At 42.9% G+C, this 21,151-nt stretch overlaps 1 protein-coding gene across 1 annotated transcript in view; it reads left to right on the top strand.

Annotated features, from left to right (window-relative positions):
* The first annotated feature begins 412 nt into the window (after positions 1-412).
* The window catches only part of LOC124258206, a 61,254-nt gene continuing 40,515 nt past the window's right edge, over positions 413-21,151 (top strand). Inside the window, exon 1 of the mRNA XM_046692272.1 lies at positions 413-1,046. Coding sequence (XP_046548228.1) covers positions 467-1,046 — 580 coding nt within the window. The 5' untranslated portion in view covers positions 413-466. The remainder of the gene's footprint in view (positions 1,047-21,151) is intronic.

The raw sequence follows: 21,151 nt of genomic DNA, 5'->3' as shown, positions 1-21,151 counted from the left end.
CAGCCCTCTAACCCAATCAGCTATCGCGGCTTCCTCAAGATTGAAAGTCGTACAATTGGTACCCTAGGCCTTGGAACGTGTGCACCCCTCTGATAAGTGAAAAGTATCACGACTCCCACGACCGAAAGCTAGCAATACACTCTGTGTACCCATCTGTCGACACAACTCAACAAAAGTACTAGAATCTGTAACTATAACAAGTGTTACAATATATGTGACGTTACGTTAACAGTGACAATACACCGAGCAGTGTACATTGCTGGGTACATGGCACTGCATATCCATCTCATGTAGTTATCCGCCATGTCGGTTGCTATCACGCCACGTGTACGCACACTACTGGTGTAACGTGTGGTTCCACGAGCTGGCATTGTACCAAACACTTGAGTCGGGCTATATTAAAGCCGTTTACCCGGTGGCGAGGTAGTCGTATTCCTAGCTGCGTGCTGCGAAGTTCACTAGAACAATGGAGATCTCAACACTTGTTTTCCTGATTTTTGTGGTGCTAGCTGTCAGCGACGTACAGGCTGCTCGCAGTGGTCCAACCTTGGCTGATCGAGTGGCAGTGATGGAGAAGGAGATTAAAACATCGAAATTTGAAACTGCTCAAGCTGAGACCAAGAGGATGGAACTGGCTATACAGATGGAACTGGCGTTAGCTGAAGTTGACAGCCTGAATTCCAGTTTACAAGACACACAGTCACACCTGAGAGTAATAACTCAAGAGCTGAGACGTGTTCGACAAGAAAGGGACACGTACAGCGAGTGTCTTGGACAACTACGCGACGACATGAATAAGACGGCAGCTGATCTGCGTGATGCCAGGATGCTGATATCTGAACTGAATTCGACCAATCAAGATATTTTTGCTACAAAACAACAGATCACAGGTCTTACCAAGGACTTGATGACACTGAATTTGAGTTGTTGTGTGGTGAGGGATGAGGCTAAAGAGACTGATGGTAATGAGAGTTCGATGTCAACATCGTCATTGTCGGAGGTGTCACTCACGACATCGACCACGACGTATCCTGGAACTACTGCAGGTGAGACGTTAAGCAGAGATTATTCGCTTGGTTACAATTCTATCTTGATATTCCAACCCAAATATATACGTTTAACGTTATCATTTCATTACAATTTAGCCAATTGTTTTACAATCATCCTGCATAGGTATGTGTCTTCTGCTTTTGAAACAATATGTTGGAGGTAAACTTTCTGTGTTTTTAGTGGAAACCTTTCATTTCCGAACTACCCATATTTCAAACGCTTATTGACCAATAAAATTTGTGATCACTAAGGCCATATGATTACAGCACATACAAACATAGGGTTCACATGACATGTCAGCATAGGGTTCACATGACATGTCAGCATAGGGTTCACATGACATGTCAGCATAGGGTTCACATGACATGTCAGCATAGGGTTCACATGACATGTCAGCATAGGGTTCATGACATGTCCTCATAGGGTTCAATGGCATGTCAGCATAGGGTTCACATGGCATGTCAGCATAAGGTTTATTGCGCATGTAAACATGATGATGATTGGACATCTATTTTATTGGATATGTGTTCATATAGGGCATTGGGTATTGTATATACGTACAACGTACATTTTATTGTGCATTTGAACATAAGGTTAACAGGACATGCCAGTGGTGCATGTCGTGCACAGAGTTTATTGGACATGTCAAAATGCAGCCAACCAAGGACTTACAAGGCATGTAACCGTTGGGTTAACAGGTGATGCCAATACAGGACTTATAATGTATATGGACATATGATTTGTAGGTTCCCATGTGTCTGTTGTACTCCTTGTCGCATGTACCATTTACTTGATAGCGGGGACAGGAACTGTACCGAAACGTCGCATCTGTGGCAATAAGTAATTATTTAGCCATGAACATGTGCTCCTCTTCATTTGCCACTTATTGTTCTCCTGGTCACCATGTGGCACATTTGTCACTTCTTCTCCCCTTGGCTCTCATCTGAGGCATTTGTCACTTATTGTTCTTCTGGTACCCATGGGGGACATTTGTCACTTCTTGAGCCCATGCCTCCAATGTTGGGCGTGTCAACTTGGGTCCTTTAGACACCTGTTGTAACTGTGTTTCCAGTTACCACCGGACGTTAATTTTGGTCCTGTAGACAAGTAGGAACAAGGCAAGGTTACCCTAGTTAGCCCATGTATATTGTTTTATCTGTGCTGAAGTAATAAATAGTAAATTTAGAAACAACCTGAATATATATGGCTTACTGTTTACTGGAAAGAATGAGAAGGGGTTTATTTTGCTGATGACTCTACACCTATGTTAAAAAACTAATAAATCAGTCAGGAAACCCTTGTATTCTATGTTCACCAAACTAGATTTACTGGCTAAAAACTGAATTTAGAAAGTCAGTTTCTAAAACAGGATGATTTTTTCCCACCCTTTGGTACAATGTCGAGGTACAAATATCTTGGCATAATGTTAGACCTTTATGATCCAGTATGTTTTCATTACTATATTGAAATATCAGTAGAAAAATTCAAGCGACGCTTTGATGTATGAAAAGCAAGAAATTCAATAATTTATGGAAGAGTGTTAATCAGTATATCAGAAGGTTTATCTAAACTCATTCACTAAGCAAGCTGAATCACTGCTACTAATTCAAATATTTTACGCTGATGTTGTAAGTGTACTTCCTTTGAATTTTGACTTTCAACTATGCTGCGTTCACACTGAATCTATCCCGTACCTTTAGATTTCTGGGTGAACTTACTGATTCAATTAGGAAGTGGACATCAGATTAGACTCGAACTGGTTTCGTTACGCCACAGTACCACTTCCACGACGAAAATATTACCCTATTCCCAGTATTTTAACTTGCTTTGAATGAAATCGCCCAATCCCCATTTGTCATGAAGACTCGACCCGGTGTTGTCAGGCCAGAGACTTCATCCTAGATCTGTCCAGCACAGCCCCAGTCAACTGAACACAGCACGTTTTATGTTTGTGTCATTATGACCTGATAAAGGAAATCAGTCTCAGTGTTGCAGAAACTTCGGATGAGTGAAACCCTGCACCAGATTATTTCTTTGCTTGTCTAAGTGCCAATATTTGTGGAATGCCCTGATAGAGCCTCGTTTTGGATTGCCCTTTCATGATTGACACCACACCAAGTAGTTCTCCAAGACTGGCAGGAGGTTACCCGAGGGATTCAGGCAGAGCAAGACTGCAAATTGGGTTTTTAGTATATAAATGACTTCACTAGTAATGTTTTATACACATTACAGACTGCCTGATTACAGAGTGTCACATGCTAGAGTAAATACATCCCCCAAAATTAAAAGTTAATATAATCTATTAACTAAATATGCCTTGATCACAATGATTCATATATGCTGTCACTCCTAACTTCATTCTCACTCATCAAACACACTCACTCTCTTTCCCCTACTTAGCCAAGTACGTACCTCATACCTCACCATTCACATACACTCACATCAACGCTCCAAATGTAACACCATTACAAAGGTCTTTCTAAATTAACACACAACAGTTCATATGATATAATATATACATGTCACTCTCCCCTAATACTCAGATGTCAAAAGTCCAGATTCACGGGCGGCATGTCACTCTCTCCAAACACTGAGATGTCAAGAGTCCAGATTCACGAGCGGCATGTCACTCTCTCCAGACACTGAGATGTCAAGAGTCCAGATTCACGGGGGCATGTCACTCTCCCTAAACAATCAGATGTCAAGAGTCCAGATTGACGGGCGGCATGTCACTCTCCCTAAACACTCAGATGTCAAAAGTCCAGATTCACGGGCGGCATGTCACTCTCCTCAGAAAACAATCAGATGTCAAAAGTCGAGATTCACGGGTGGCATGTCACTCCTAAACAATCAGATGTCAAGAGTCCAGATTCACGGATGGCATGTCACTCTCCCCAAACACTCAGATGTCAAAAAAGTCCAGATTGACAGGTGGCATGTCCTCTACCCAAATACTCAGATGTCAAGAGTCAAGATTCACGGACGCCATGTCAGGGTCGATCCCTCTCGATCGGCGGATCTTACAGAGTGTATCGATCCCGGACACTGGATATAGAAAGCACACCATGTACTTGGTGACTTTACACATACACTATATGGACACATATATTTAACACACATGATCTGTCTACAGGGCTGTTTTACCGACACTTAATTCACAACACTATCACATTACACGTTATCTGCTGACTGATTATTATATTACGTCGGTAAACCATCTTAGTTACATTATTAAAAACCCATTTCATATACATTACAATTCCATCATATTATCAACCTCACTAATTATAAGAAATATATTGAATCTGAGATACGGTGATATTATAAGGTGAAATGTCATTAAATCTCAATGTATTTGGTGGTTGCATGAAAGCGATAGTAGATAATCACTCTCGATACATGACAAGTGCTTGTAACAGTTGCCCTCCATCTCTCGAATCCACAAATCTTGTGAACGCACCCAGGGTCTCTGTGGCTTGGAGAACGGTTGGCAAGGGTGGGGCTGGTTCGTCAATATCAATGTCACTGTCGCTGTCATTGACTCCTAATCCGTATTTCTCAGTCCACTGGTTAGAAACAACTCAACAATCACATGCTAGTCACGTGATAGCACAATCCCCTCATTGCTTCTCAGCATGTTTTGATTGGAAACTATAATCCGTTATCAGTAGTGTTTAGTCGTAACAGTGAGTACTTCCTAATTAATTCCTTCTTAATTAATCCTAATTAATCAAGTGACACCTTCAACTCAATTAGCCCTAATTACTCTACACTACCGCATCTCTTTGATTTATGCCGTAAACATGTAGAAACAACCTCAGTTCAGAGGGATACTTGCCCATGAAAGGTAGGTGAATACCGAGTTTCTTATTAATATCGAGTTAAAAGGGTAATTTTATTGTTGGGACCATGAAATTATATCTAGAGATCCGAAATATCGAGACATCCGTATCAAGGTAAAAGAGCTTGAATAATGATGAAATATGAAGGATTTTGTTGGGACCGAAATGTTATATCGACACAACCGAGATATCGGGTTATCAGTGTTCGACACAAAGGTGCTCGACTGTATAAACAATTCATTCATATATTCTAACTACAACAGAACATAATATTATAATGCTCACACCAGTTGAAGTCAGTCCTTACATAGCCACAAACTATAATACCCGACTTGATCGACCCCAACTTTCCAGATACATACAATGGTCTCCCATACTACCATGGCGGACGACTTATGGACACTGTATCTGAACATAAATATCTCGGTATCTATTTCACATCTAGACTGAGTTGGGGAATACCTGTCTACACTTAGCACAACAGGCTCAGAAAAACACAGTTTGTCTTTCATTTATAAGCTCAATGTGAGTACGTTCACAGAATGATCGCAGCTATTTACATCTAAGCATCTGACGTCTAATGATATCCACATATGACGTGTTTTCAAAGAGGGCATATATATTTTTGTAAACAAATATTGGGAGTTTTGTGATACAAACAATAGGTGAATTACTAAAATTTAAGGAGGCGGTAACAGTTCCTCCCTTTCCCCCATCCCGAATAATATTTATGAATCAATATATACTAAAATTATTAACAAAACCTAACACAACAATTACTATAGAAATCACAAAAATGACTAAAAGTCCATAAGTTAGGTTAGGTTTAGGGTTGGGGGAACGGAAGGAACTCTTTCAAGGGAAGCATCCGATATGCTTATAATACAATTGTCGTCCATGTCATGCCACAGGTAACACGAAATGTGTTGTAATATGCTGCTTTCATCTGATAAAACTGGAGGGCTAACATGGGACGATTAGAAATATTTCCATATAGAGTTGTTGAGAAGTACAAGCAGTCGAGCGCCAAACGTTGCCATGCTCCTAACCTGACACGTCACAATGACGTCATAGCTGGCAGCTTTGCGGTCGTGGTGTCGCCAGTCAAGGCATTTCATAGCTAGCAGTGAGATGTGTCGCTCGTGTTAGGATGTGATTGGTGGGTAAGTTCTCAGTTTCTACTTTTTAACTGATTTAGGAAATTTGATGAAATAGTGTAAATGTACATTATACGTCTACTGTAAAGCTGTATGAATGTTGTAAGAACCAAGTGCTTGCTTCACACAATGTCTACACCAGACCTGTGTTTAGCTTGTCACCGGCTGGGGATGATTGAAGGTCTTGGTAAATATAACATTGCAGGGTTTCACCTGATTTGTTATATTTTGATCAAATAATGTGCTCTTTCTTAGCGTTATGCTTTGACCTGATTGCATTTACCTCTGTCACGGAAGACTTTATGAGAATGTTTTAAATCTTTCCAGGCAAATATTTAATCACACTGTATTTCATTTCTTTTTATTCTGCGTCAATGAATAGTTGCACTGCATTGAAATACACCCAACTATATAGGAATATCCAGGGCCGGTTCGGCTTGGGGCCGGTTCGGGTGTATCCCACATGGACAAGCGAAGGAATAATTCATTGTGCTGGGTTCCTTGTTGTGTTAAAAACGGGAGACACTTTGGCCCACTTTCAAAACAACTTCTCATGAGTTCAAGTGACAAAATGGCGGCAATTGTGTGTACGGGCATTGTGGGTAATAACAAATACCTAACCCCTTTTCGATTGGCAGGTATGAAAACGTTATCTGACCCAATTTGGTTGTGATTTCCAGACATACAAGAGGAAAATGACCACTTCAGTACAGAAAAACTTTGCTTTTATAAAGTGTCACGAGTTCGCGCGTGCCCACGGATTACCGACTCATTACTTCTACAGCAATTCAATTTTAATAATAGGTGCCCGTTAAGACGAGACAACACCAAGGAAGCCAACACACAGACCCCGACATACAAATGACATGACACTGATTGTTTGTCAAGTACTTGAACTCACTGTCAAAGCTTATACTAACTTTAAATGCTTTTAATGGTAAACATTACTGACAACCTCAATTCATAGTACAATTCCCTGATATTCTAGTTATTGAGAGATCCGTAATGTATGTACCGGATTGACAACTGTTTGAATTACATTATACTAAACTTCCTAAATGCTTATACTCTTTCACATTCTAAAGCAAAAATATTAAACCGAGTTTTCCCTCAAATTTCACTTTTTGACGTTTAAGCTTTTTCATTACTACAGTGAAAATTGTTACTCATCGTGGAATATCATCCATCTATTTAGATTTTCAAAATTCCCCATGATATGAAATGACGATAAATAATTTACATTTAATAACAATTAAGATGGTAATAAATGATAAAATTTGATAACTGAGGATTGTTCATCTAAGCTTGTCAGACTTCACAGTTATTGTCGAACACAAGTGAAACACTTCATGTGTCATATATCAAAATTATAACAGTATAAATTATGTCCCACAATATCAGTTCTTTCCACACACTCAACATCTTGGTTCAACAAAAACAGGTAAATATAAAGTTGATCAATGCGTCAACAACTATTTGGGGTAACCTTTCTTCTTGTTCATCTATGCAATCTTACAAATTACATACTCTTTCAAATGTAAATCTGCTGTTCCTTCCCCAGGCATATTCATTTTGAATTTTAAGACCTCATAATTATTCTACGCAATTACTGATAATGTAATATGATATGAAAGTAGTTAATTAATCTTCCAAACTAAGTTTCGGGAATGGAAACCAACAGTATACACATGACCATAGTTTCTTGTTGGTTTCCATTACCGGAACTATAAGTTTACAGTATCCATTATGGATTCTATTAGGAAAATAGGTTACCCAGTTTCAATGAATGGATACCAACTGGATGCCAGGATGGTCAACTTAATGCCAAATACTTGCAAATTTTAAGTTACTCAGTTCAAAACAGTGCACAGGAAACCAACATAAAACTACATTTTCTGGTTTTATGTTGGTTTCCATTTCATGAAAACCTTCAATTACAAATTCCAGGAATGGAAACCAACAAGAAACCTATAACCTTAGTTTCTTGTTGGTTTCCATTTACTGAAATGCAAAAATCAAAGAATCCAAAATGGAATCTAGTTGGAAACTCAGTTACTCAGTTTCAGTGAATGGAAACCAACTGGATTCCCCATTTACCCAGTATACGGATGGTTTCCAGATTTCAGGAAACCAAGTCATTTTTGTAGTGCTCACGAGGACCCGGTCGGGTATCTGTTCCTCCTTCCCGCGCAATGGTGCAGTCGGTTCGGCCGTCAGTGATTTCAGTTTGATAGCGTCGACCGGTTTCTTGTCCGTGAGGCGAGTGGTTCGTGATTGATAGCCGACACCACTCGAAGTAGCCGCGCTACCCATTCCGTCGATCGTTTTTCTGGGTTGACAATCTCTCTCGCATACTGGTGCCCGAATAAGCGCTCAGCCAAAGTCCAAATGGCTGCGATGAACGCTTGCCACACCGCGCCTGACTTGATCGCCGTGCTTGGCTAGGCTAGCTTGGCACCCATGAACTCCCGTCCGGGGTCGACTTGCAGCTCTGTGGGCCATGTCAGCGGACTACGCTTGTATATGCGCTCGAATCCGCTGGCTACTTGGGCCGAATCTTTCGCGATTAAGGGCTCAGCTTCTTTGTAGTGGCTGGCCACGTCAACGACGGTTAGGGCGTACTTGTACCTCCTGTCGTGGGGTAGAAACAGGAGGTCGGCCTGGTGGACGCTATTGGGCGTCGACACACCAAACTTTCTTCTAGGTACGAAGCGTGGTGCCAATAGGTAGATCTGCCACAGAGCTTGTTTTTCCAGCCACACTTTGGCCTCGTGCGGTGATACTCTCGCCATTTTGGCAAGCTTGTTTATGGCACTAGCCCCTTTCCAGTACCCACGCGGGCTGTAGTAAATGGTCTCAAGGCGTTGTGACATACGTCTACGTTTTTTGGTTCAATTTTCTCATGTCCGTACGCGTATGTGTTATCGTCAGTCCGTATATCCTCTGCCCATCGCTTCTAAGCATATTCATTTGATGCTTGAAGGTACGGGTCCTGAACAGGGCTTCGTTGAACCTGACGTGTTTGATGTGTTGTTTCACCCGTATTTCTTGACCCCCTTCGCCTTTCGGATCTCGCCATTGTCGGCTTTCAGGATGGAGTACATCTTGGGCCTCAAGCCTATGTACTCGGCGATCGGCGTGCAGGCACACTCGTCTATTCATCTTGCCGAGGACCTTTTTGTTGACTTGGCTGTGCATGGGGTGGTCCTTAGGGTAGTCGCTGGTGTCGTACAGGTGCATGTGTTTCTTCATGTCCTCATACACGTCCTCGGTTCGAATCTCCATCAGCAGGGAGTCTGTGTCCGTGTACAGCACTTCATACCTGTACTGTTTCTTGAGCTCGTTGTAGTAAAAGTTGTACATCAGGTGCTTGGAGAGATCGAGGATGCTCATCCCCACGTAGACGGGCCGGTTGAATTTGATGTGGCTTTTCTTCATGTGCAGGGCCACCAGATCGTCAGTGAATATCTTGCTCCTGTTGAATGCCGGGCTGGCTATCAGTTTCCTGAGCTTGTCTTCCTCTTTCAACCGGACTAGCATCACGGTCACGCGTTTTCGCCGAGTTGTTCATGAGCTTGTAGAGGTTCTTCTCGAAGTCACTGGTGTCCAGCTTTCGCAGGTCCGTGTTCATTCTGATGTGAGGCTCCATCCTGGGGCTTTGGTCGAACTTGGCACCCTATGAATTTTAGTCAGCCTCATACCCAGCGACAGGTACAGCTGCAGGTTGCGATAGTGAACGATGTACTTGGTTTTGGTCATCAAGGTGGGTACGAGTTTTTCAAGGTTGGCCCGGTTTATTTCCCCCCAGCGAGTTCCGTTGGTAGTCGGACATCCAGTCTCGATTGACCATTAACCGTTCGGGAACCAGGGGGTAGCTGTTGTGTGCAGCGTGCAATGCTGCTGGATACTCCACTTCGAGTATGTAACCCTTCCCCGAATCCGGTGGTATGCTCATGACGTCTATCTTGGACACCCACTCGAACCCCCCCGGTACGTAGATACTGGCTCATAGCCCAGCCGTACAGGTTGTTGGCATCAAGGTAGAGGAGATGATTGGTGGGCTTGCTAGGGTCGTAGCCCTTCACGTACTCGTTGTTGGTTTTCGCATAGCGTTTGGAGACCATGGAAATCCCACCTCGTAAGCCTTTCTCGATGAACAGGTGCATGTTGTAATCGGTGAGGAGTTTGACCTCGGTCTTTTTCAGCAAGGCATCCCAAGAGAGACCGGGGCTGGTGTAGTACCATGCAGGATCGAGTTCATACTGTTTGAAGCACATCCTCCTGAACGTCTCAAACACGTCGGCCAGCAAGAGTACGTCCATTGTCAAGTACAGGTCGTGGTAATCACCCAGGTTCCTGCAGCCCAGATTCTCCCACACGTTATGGGCGTGGTCGTAATCGTCCTGGGTTGCTGTAAAATCGGCTGATGGGAGGCAGTCGGGTCTCGTCGAACTTGGCCCAGCTATCCATGTACTCGTAGGGGGTACACACCCTTCCTCATCAGCAGGGGTCTAGTCTTGGCGTCGGTGTATCGATGGGTGATGTGGAAGGTATCGCTGGCCTTGATCAAACTGTGGAGAGACGACAGGAGGAACTGAACTGAGTCGATGAACCTCAGGGAGAAGGAGATGTATCTCTCCATGTTGTTGGGGATGCACGTCAGGTTGCCGTCGACCCTCGCGATGGCCTGCATGATCAAGTGACAGTCGTACCCTACAAGTTGTGGAAGACCATGGGGATGTTGATTGTAATGGGGTTGATTCTGAGCTTGAGGTTGAACGCGTTGTGGGCTGCGCCTCTGTACTCACCGGTGATATGGCAGTGATCTCTCACCGAATCGCCGTTCAGCGGTTCGTCGCACACATGACACACGTGGCTGCCGTTGTGAGCTCACTTGTCAGCTTGGGTCATGCGCATGGTAACGACGGTGTACAGCCTTTTCCTGATCATTTTCTCTTCGTGCTGCAAACACATGAAAAAAATTTCAGCCGCGTTGGGGCCTCTGTACACCACGGGCGCGTTTGTTTTCCTATCACATCGGATGACCACGTATCCGAATCCACAGGCCTCGTGCTCCTGCGTTTTGTGCATGACACTTTTGTCCGGGGCGGACCTATGGTGTCAACGTGTTTGACGAGGGCTTCGAAGTCGGCGTAGATGATGTAAGGTACGACCATCTGGTTCTTGTGGTTGTCGAATTTGAGGGGGGGTGTCACCTTCCTTGGGCATGTCGATTCGTATGGCCGTCTGCCCCACGCCTAGGCAATCCTCCCGGTGTGATTCCAGCAGGTCGGCCCGGGTGAAACCATGCAGGCATCGTTCACAGAAGTGTGTTTTCCCTTTGTATTTTGATTGGTCGTGCAACAGCCTGCTGAAGTGTTTTATCCACTCGTAGTGGTACTTGTCACCTCGCTGGATCATGAATATAGTGATCGTCTTGCATCCCTCAGTCACCGGGCTGATCCTGTGCATGATCGTTTTGTTACCTTCGTGCCCGAAGACGTTGATGGCTATGTGGGTGTGCTGTTTCTCGATTTTGGTGACCTTAGATATGGGGGTGGGTTCGTCTATGCTGTCCCAGTTGAGTCCGTCGTCTTCGGGATAGCTCGAAGGTCTGTTCGAATTAACGTTGACAGGAAACAAGGCAGATCTGATTGCTAACCTCATGCAATCATCGCCTCTGTTCTTGACGTTGACCATGGCATGTTTTTTCTTGTAGTAGGGGGGTAAGTCCAGGTACGTTCCACCTCTGAACGGCATGTAGTTAGCTATGTCCAGGTAGACCTTATCGATTTTGTCCACGGCCCACCCGGAACCCCTGTGCGTGTAGCGTTCCAGGTATTCTCGTAGTTGCTGAAGCGAGGTGTCGATGGACTCGTCTACAGTCTCGGGTTGAGTCGCACTTCTTGTTTACCCCTGAAGTAAGGCTTAACGTACTCTGTGCTGTCGTCCGCCTGCTGTTTATCGAGCCACATTTTCACTGTGATCTGGAATTTGAGGCTTCCCAGGTCGGTCAGTTCCTCGTTGACTTTGCCAACGATCAGGGGTTTGACGTCGTCGATGTCTATGTTTGGTCTACATTCATCCGCCAGCCCCTCAGGTAGTTACCTATAGCGTGTTCAGTCCACACGAACCGTAGCTCCAGGACAGTAGGCATTGTTATGCTCAGGTGTATACTCAGGCGTATACAATCTCTAAATGGGTCACTGTTTAGGGAAGGGAGGTAACTTCTCCAGCCTCATCTACAAGGTCAAAAAAATGAGTGAGTGAGTGAGTGAGTTAATATTTAACGTCACATCGGCAATATTTCAGCCATATCGTGACGAGAACATTTGTTACTGAAAAACAATATATATATATATATATATTATAAAAACCTGCCGACAAAGGACAGTAAAGCAACTAGAGTATCACAGATATATATGTAAAACTAGTAATTGAATCTAAAACATTTTAACTATAGGGGACAACACAATATAAAAATGGGCAATAGATCGCCAACAACTGAAGGTAGATCACCATACTAGGGGCCATGGGGACTTACATTACTTTTGCTACCTGCATGGACCCTAGCTGGATTTACACCATCCCTTCAGCTGTTGGCGTTTATACCGAGAATTAGCCATACATTAAAATGACAAAAATACTACGATTAAAACACCTGGTATACTTAAATTTACTTGAAATGTTTTGGGACTTACGTACCCTCTCAGGAGGACAATAATTTTACAATACTTCAACCCCCTTTGAGGGTACAGCCACTAACAATCTAAGTTATTAATCAAGTCTACCAATAATTAAAATACAAATATGTACACAGCATATTATTCAAAATTCATTCATTAAGTCAATTTCTTTTAAAAAACCAAGAATTAAATGAGAATTAACAGTAGTAAAAAGATCCTTAACTGTTTTCACAGTGAAGTATTTATCCCTTATGATGGAGAATTCAACACAGTCAAGCAGGACATGCTTGACCGTGGTTCTCTCATCACAAGGGATACAAAACGGAGGATCCTCACCTTTCAATAGGTACGCATGCGTGTATCTAGTGTGGCCAATACGACATCGTCGCATGATGACCTCTTCAAATCTGGACTGACAACCCAAGTAGGTGTAACCGATATAGGGTTTTATCTCATGTAATTTATTGATACCTACTTGGGTGTCCCACTTCTTTTGCATCAGATCACGGATGTAAGTTCTAATAGCAGCTTTGTAATCAGAGTATGGGATCAGAAGTGGTGTCACAGATTTGTTGAGTGCTGCCTTAGCAGCAAGATCAGCCATTGTGTTCCCAGAAATGCCAACGTGGCTGGGTAACCAACAAAGGACGATGTCGCATTGGCCAGTAGCAAGCTCATTATGCAATTCAATAACTTCTAATATAAGTGGATGTTTACAAGAAATATTTTTAATAGCCTGAAGACACGAAAGAGAATCGGAAAAGATTATGTACTGTTTATGGTTAGGATGTCGTTGAATATATTTAAGAGCTGTTAAGATGGCGTTTGCTTCTGCTGTAAATAAAGAGCTGTTATCCGGTATTCTAGAAGATATTGTTCGGGATCCAATGACAGTGGCACATGCCACTGCGCCACCATCCTTGGACCCATCTGTAAATAAGGATTTGTATGTATTATATCTATTTCTTAATTGACTAAATTCTTGTTTATACTGTAATTTATTTGTTTCTGATTTTTTAAATGTAGTTAATGTTAGGTCAACTTGTGGCCTAACCAATTGCCAAGGCGGAGAAGAAAGAAGACGGGAAGGAGATATAGTTTCAAGATCAATGCCGGCAGCAGAAATGAATGGTTTAATTCTTAGCCCAAGAGGCGGAACAAGAGCAGTCTTTTTGTTGTACAAATCCTCATAAAGAGGATTGAAAACACAGTTAAATGCAGGATTAGACTCGTTAGAATAGAGTTTTTGTTAAATACTGTAAGGATAAATTTATATACGCCGTTGTGCAAGAGAAGGCTCATAGGCCTCGACATAGAGACTGTCAATAGGAGAAGTTCGAAAGGACCCAAGACAAAGTCTCAGGCCTTGGTGGTGGACAGAATCTAAAAGTTGAAGGTTGCTTTTGCAGGCTCCACCATATACGATGGAGCCATAATCAAGTTTCGAGCGAACCAATGATCGATATAGATGTAGAATAGTGGCTTGATCCCCTCCCCACTTAGAATTTGAAACGACTTTCAATAAATCAAGTGCCTTCATGCATTTAGTTTTAAGGGATTTAATATGCGGAAGAAACGTTAAATGAGAATCAAATATTAAACCCAAGAACTTGGCCTCCTTTACAACTTTGATGGGAGTGCCATTGAGAAACAGTTCTGGGTCTTTATGCGGTTTATATTTTCTACAAAATGTATACAATTAGTTTTGATTTAGAAAATTTAAAGCCGTTTTCAAGACACCATTTATTTATTTTATTTAAACACAGCTGCATTTGCCGTTCAATAGTATGCATATTCTTACCGCGACAAGAAATATTAAAATCATCCACAAATAGAGATCCATCAATTGAATCATTTAAAACCTTTGACAAACTGTTAGTCTTGATACTAAATAAAGTGACCGACAAAATACTGCCTTGAGGGACACCCTGATCCTGATTATAATGGTCAGACAGGGTAGAACCCACTCGGACTTGAAATTGCCTGCCTCTTAAAAACTGTGTTATAAAAGAGGTAAAGCGACCCTTAAACCAAAATCATGTAAATCCTTCAAAATGCCATGCTTCGGAGGTCGTATCGTATGCTTTCTCGAGATCAAAGAATATCGATCTGGCGTGTTGTTTATTTCCGATTGCATTTTTAACAAAGGATTCTAAACGTACCAAATGATCAATGGTACTACGATTTTTCCTGAAACCACATTGAATATTTGTTATAAGGTTATTGGTTTCAAGATACCAAGTTAGTCTATTATTCACCATACGTTCCATGGTTTTACAGACACAGCTAGTGAGAGATATTGGTCTGTAATTTGACGGATCTGTATGATCCTTGCCAGGTTTTGGTATTGGTACTACAATGGCATTACGCCACGAGGGAGGAAAATTTCGGACGTCCATATTTAGTCAAATATATCTAAAAGTGTCATCAGACATGGTTCAGGTAAGAGTGTTTCAGTAGCTGGTAATTGATATGATCATCACCCGCTGCAGTGTCATGAGCTTGCTCAGGGGCAGTATGTAGCTCATATAATGAAAACACTTCATTATAATCTTCACCGTTATTTGATTTGAAATTAAGTTTAGTCTTTTCCTGTTGTTTCTGGTATCTCTGAAACTCAGGGACATAATTGCCGATGAAGAATTTTTGGCAAGAGTTTCGCCAATTTTATCTGCAATTTTAGACTTGTCAGTAATTAAATTATCACCATCTTTAAGATGATGAACAGCAGATTTGGAACCTTTGCTTGAGTTGAGTTGAGTTGAGCTTTACGTCACATCGGCATTTTTCCAGCCATATAGTGACGAGAACAAGTTTGCATTAGTAAATATTGTAAGTACATACTCGGAATGAGTTTTATTTCAAAGACATTTATTGATTACATTGTCATTCAAAAGCAGAAAAAGTCATAGCATCAAATTTAAAGGCAGGCGGTTTGTTACATTTCATAGTTACAATTTATGGTTGTTACATTTCACAGTTACAATTTATGATACAGATCAACTTCCCTCAGGTAGTTCAGTATCAGATGGGCGCTCACGCGTGAGAACAGATCTTTTAGGTTTGTTGCATCATAATGTGAGTCCCTTGCAGGCGATAAGTCCACGCATTCAAGCAGAATATGCTTGACGGTGATCACCTCATCGCAAAGAGACACACATGGGGGTCCATCCCCATCCGTTTTCAGCAGATAGTCATGTGTAAATCGACTGTGGCCAATACGACATCGTCGTAGAATTACCTCATCGCGTCTTGACTGACAACCCAAGTAGGTATAACCGATTGTTGGCTTCAATTCATGGAGTTTGTTTCTTCCTACTTGAGTGTCCCACCTTTTTGCATCAGGTCCCGAGTATAGCTTTTGATAGTGGGTTTGAAGTCACTGTATGGGATTAGCAGTGGAGATAGGGGGCTTTTCGAGAGCTGCTTTTGCTGCAGCATCGGCCTTAGTGTTACCTGCTATGCCGACGTGACCCGGCAACCAGCAGAGGATGATGTCATATTGGCCAGTAGAAGGTCGTTGTACAGTTCTAATATGTCCAGGATGATTGGGTGACTTGAAGTCACATTTAGAAGTGCTTGAAGGCAGGATAATGAATCTGTAAATACGATGAAGTTTTGGACTGATTTTGCTGTTGAATGTAGGTCAAAGCTGAGAAGATAGCTTTGGCTTCAGCGGTGAAAATGGAACTGTTGTCGGGGATCCTAGAGGAGACAGTCTTGGCTCCAATGACTGTAGCGCTGGCAACTTGGCCATCGTCCTTGGATCCGTCTGTGAAAATGGATCTGTGAGTGTTATACTTAGAACGTAACTGGTTGTATTCCTGTTGGAACACCAAGGGATTTGTTTCAGACTTTTTGAGTTTGGTGAGGGTGAGATCGACCTGTGGTTTCACCATTTGCCATGGTGGTGAGGATAGAAGTCGGTATGGTGCAATGATGTCGAGATCAATTTTAGCTGCAGTTATGTGTGGTTTGATCCTGATTCCAAGTGGTGGAACCAGGCTTGGCAGTTTAGGAAATAAGTTTTCATAGAGCGGGTTGAAAACACAATTGTATGCTGGATTGGACTCATTTGAACGTAATTTAGTGATATACTGCAGTGAGAGTTTAATGCGGCGTTGTTCAAGGGAAGGTTCATTGGCCTCTGCATATAGACTGTCTACCGGAGAGGTCCTAAAAGCTCCCAGGCAGAGCCTCAGTCCTTGGTGGTGGATAGAGTCTAATTTTTCTAAATTGCTTTTGCAGGCTCCACCGTAGACAATGGAGCCATAATCTAGTTTACTGCGAACTAATGATCTGTACAAGTGAAGGAGGGTGGTCTGATCCCCTCCCACTCTGTATTTGAAACTACTTTTAGCAAGTCTAGAGCCTTCAAGCACTTTGGTTTTCAAATATTTTATGTGTGGTAAGAATGTCAGGTGGCGGTCGAATATGAGTCAAGGAATTTGGCCTCTTCTACTACCTTGATGGGAGTACCATCTAAAGTTAGGTCTGGATCCTTGTGTGGTTTGTATTTACGACAAAAGTGAATACAATTTGTTTTGGATTTTGAAAACTTAAAACCATTTTCATTGGCCCATTTTTGGATTTTGTTAAGGCAGAGTTGTAGCTGCCTTTCTATTGCATGCATGTTCTTACCACGACATGAGATATTGAAGTCATCCACGAAAAGGGACCCATCAACGCAACTGTTCAGGACGTTAGTGAGGCTGTTAATTTTGATGCTAAAAAGTGTGACAGACAGGATGCTGCCTTGGGGGACGCCCTGATCTTGGTGGAAATAGTCAGACAGTGTGGAACCCACCCGAACTTGAAATTGTCTGTTATTTAAAACCGAGATATGAATTGAGGTAGTCTACCCCTCAATCCAAACTCGTGTAAATCTTTTAGGATACCATGTTTCCATGTTGTATCATATGCTTTTTCTAAGTCGAAAAGATAGATACTGCATGTTGTTTGTTGACAATGGAGTTTTGATGAATGATTCCAGACGCACCAGATGGTCAATGGTACTTCGGTTTTCGGAAACCACATTGGAGGTCACTGAGGAGGTTATTGGTCTCCAGGTACCAGATTAATCGATTGTTGACCATGCGCTCCATGGTTTTGCAAACGCAGCTAGTTAGTGATATAGGACGGTAGTTTGAGGGATCAGTATGATCGCGACCGGGTTTTAAGTATAGGGATGATAATGGCATTGTGCCATGAAGGGGAAAGTGTCGGATGTCAGATGTCATCAAATATATTTAGGAGTGTTTCCAGGCCTGTGTCAGGGAGGTGTTTCAGAAGCTGATAATGGATTTCATCAGCTCCTGCCGCAGTATCGTGAGCTTGTCCTAGGGCAGTACGTAATTCATGGAGGAAAACGTTTCGTTGTAATCCTCCCCATTATCAGAGTTAAAATTGACTGGTTTCTTTTCTTGTTGGGTTTGATATTTCTGGAACTGAGGGTTATAATTTGATGAGGAGGAGTGGTTTGCCAAAGTTTCGCCGAGTTTGTTTGCAATTTCAGATTTATTTGTTAGAAGGGAGTCACCATCTTTCAGGTGGTGAACTCCTGATTTTGACCCTTGCCCTTGATCTTTTGAATCATGTTCCACACCTTGGACATGGGTGTGCGGGAGTTGATTTTGGACACATATTTCCTCCATGACCGGCGTTTAGTTTGTTTGAAGGTACGTTTTGCCCTGGCATTTGTCATTTTAACAGCATTCAGGTTATGCACTGTAGGATGTTGTCGGAAATATTTTTCCGCCTTCTTCCTATTTTTCTAGCTTGTTTGCAGTTTGTATCAAACCATGGTTTGCGTATGTGCGGGTTTGCAGAGGACTTAGGAATACTTTTGTCTCCGATGGCATTTAGGACGTCTGAAAATAGTTCCATGGGGTCAGGAACATTCCTGAAGTTGTCCGGCTTAAGTTTTTTCTGAACATAGGGTTTTGGAATAAAGGCCAGTTGGCCTTAGTAAAATTCCATCTTGTTGATGGTGGTTCATCCGTGGGGTTGATAGGAGTAAGAATTGTTGGGAAGTGGTCGCTTCCACAAAGGTCGTCATGGACCGACCATTCGAACTCATTTAAAAGATTAGAATCTGTAAGTGATAGATCGAGAGCAGAGTATGATCCAGTGGCAGGATGGAGGTAGGTGTTTGATCCATCGTTGAAGATGCATACATCATTATTGGAGAGAAACTCTTCAAGGATCTTTCCCTTACTATTTGTATCATTACTCCCCATAGGGGTTATGGCCGTTGAAGTCGCCCATGATTATGCAGGGCTTTGGGAGTTGATCGTATAAGTTCTGAAGATCTGATAGGCGGACAGTTGAGGTGGGAGGAGATAGAGGGAACATAGTGTAAACCCTATGTTCAGAGTTATGCGGACAGCAACAGTTTGTAGGTTGGTGTTAAGTGGAACAGGGCTATGGAGGGTGCCCTGCCTCACCAGGATAGAAGTGCCTCCTGTAGCTTTTACACCGGGAGGAGAAAAGTGGTAGGAACTGTACCGACGGATGTCAAATTTATCGGTCCTTTTTAGGTAGGTTTCTTGGAGACAAAACGCAGATGGTTTGAAGTCTTGAATCAATAACTGTAATTCATTATAATTATTCTTAAGTCCTCTGCAATTCCATTGGATAATGTTTTGTGGATTCATGGTGCTTCCACTGGTGACATGTCACGTGAACGTGAGAAAGCGTTTGATGAACTCCTATTGGTGTCTGGTGGAGATGGAGTTACCTCCATATCCAGAGGGCCAAAGGAGTTATGGACCTCGATGGGGACCTCTGAGGGAGAGGTGGCCTTTGGTTTTGTGTTTGGCGGTTGTTCGAGTTGCTTTAGTCTCTCTAGCCTCTTTTTTTCCCTTTTTCTGCGCGCAGTTTCTGTCTCTGGTTTTGGCATTTGTTCTGGCGTTTGTGATTCAGAAGTTTTGACTTTTGGCGTTGGAGATGGAGTGGCTGAGATAGGCTGAGTTGTGTTGAGTTCAGTTGGCTGAGAAGACGTGACCCATGTCAGGTCGGTCTGACATGAGATGGTTGCAGTAGTGATGGTAGGACGGGAGACAGCAGCAGAGTAGGTGATGGTTGAAGGGGCTGCAGTTAGACTTGCAACCCTCTTCTTTGCTTCGTGAAAGGAGATATTTTCTTTGTGTTTAATCTTCAGTATCTCGGATTCGCGTTTCCATACTGGGCAGAACTTGGAAGAGGCCATATGGTTACCACCGCAGTTTGTGCACTTCACTTCCTTAGTACAGTCGTTGCCCTCATGCTTGTCACCACAGCGGTAACAGACAGCAGAGGAACGACAGGACTTGGATCCATGTCCAAACTTTTGGCAGTTGTAGCACCGGAGTGGATTGGGGACATACACCTCCACACCAATGCTACAATAACCAGCTCTAATCGAGTCAGGAATGTTTGCTCGCGCGAACGTGAAGAGATAGGTGTTCGTTGGTTGAACAACACCATCCTTTTTTGAAGGTAAATCGTTTGACGGCTGTGACGGATTGCTGAGAGAGTTCCTTGACAATTTGTTCTTCAGTCATGTCAGACAGGCATCGAGCTCTGTCCCGTACAATGCCTCTACACGAATTAAGGGTTTTGTGTGCTGAGACAGCGACCTTGATATTTACAAATTCTTGTATTTTGAGAAGATTTAAAGATTGGTGTTTCCGGGTACATTCTATCAGGAGAGCCAGATCAGACTTTGTGACATTGGCAACCTCTCCGCAGATACCAGCGATACCTTTGGAGATTGCAAAAGGGTTCAATTGCAAAGGTTGCTTGTCACAAGCCTCAATAATCAGGAAGCGTGGCCAGTAGTCAGGTCGGGGGGGCGTACTCTCGTCAGACGAGGAATTGTCGGTATCCATGTGTCTTCGTTTTGAACCGGGGTATTGGGAAGCCATGTCGTGGGTAATGTGGTTCGGCATCCCCTCTCCCCACCCACCGTGGAGTGTCAACAAGGACGATCTTATATTGCAGCGGATCTCCAAGCTGCAAAGACCAGGGATAAGGGGATGTTATACTCCAGCGAATTTGACATGAAATGCTGTAGCTGCCTACCAGATTAAAGGTCAGGATGGTTCTGTCCATGACAATCAATTGGAGACGTACAGAAATCGGAGGTCAGCATCACCAGATTGGCCCATGAGCCACCGCCTTCTGTGCATGGGTCTGCGAGGCTAGTTTGTTTTCGTAGAATATTTGTTAACATTTTGAACATGGTCAAAAGTGTTATGTAATACCACGTTTTGTATAGACATTCCATGCACAGGGCAAGGCGTGACCAGCCGATTGGTAGAATCGGGCCTATTCTACCACCCGTCTAGGCAAAGTTAGGGTCGAAGTGGTGTGTTGGATTAGTGAACACTATTGCCGGTTCCGTCATCCTCAACCACCAGACTCCCTTCCTCTG

The sequence above is a fragment of the Haliotis rubra genome, unplaced genomic scaffold (assembly GCF_003918875.1).
Source record: "Haliotis rubra isolate DU_JTF1 unplaced genomic scaffold, ASM391887v1 Scf687, whole genome shotgun sequence".
Taxonomy (NCBI): domain Eukaryota; kingdom Metazoa; phylum Mollusca; class Gastropoda; order Lepetellida; family Haliotidae; genus Haliotis; species Haliotis rubra.
Note: the sequence above shows the minus strand (reverse complement) of the source record. Positions and strands in the feature narration are given on the sequence as shown.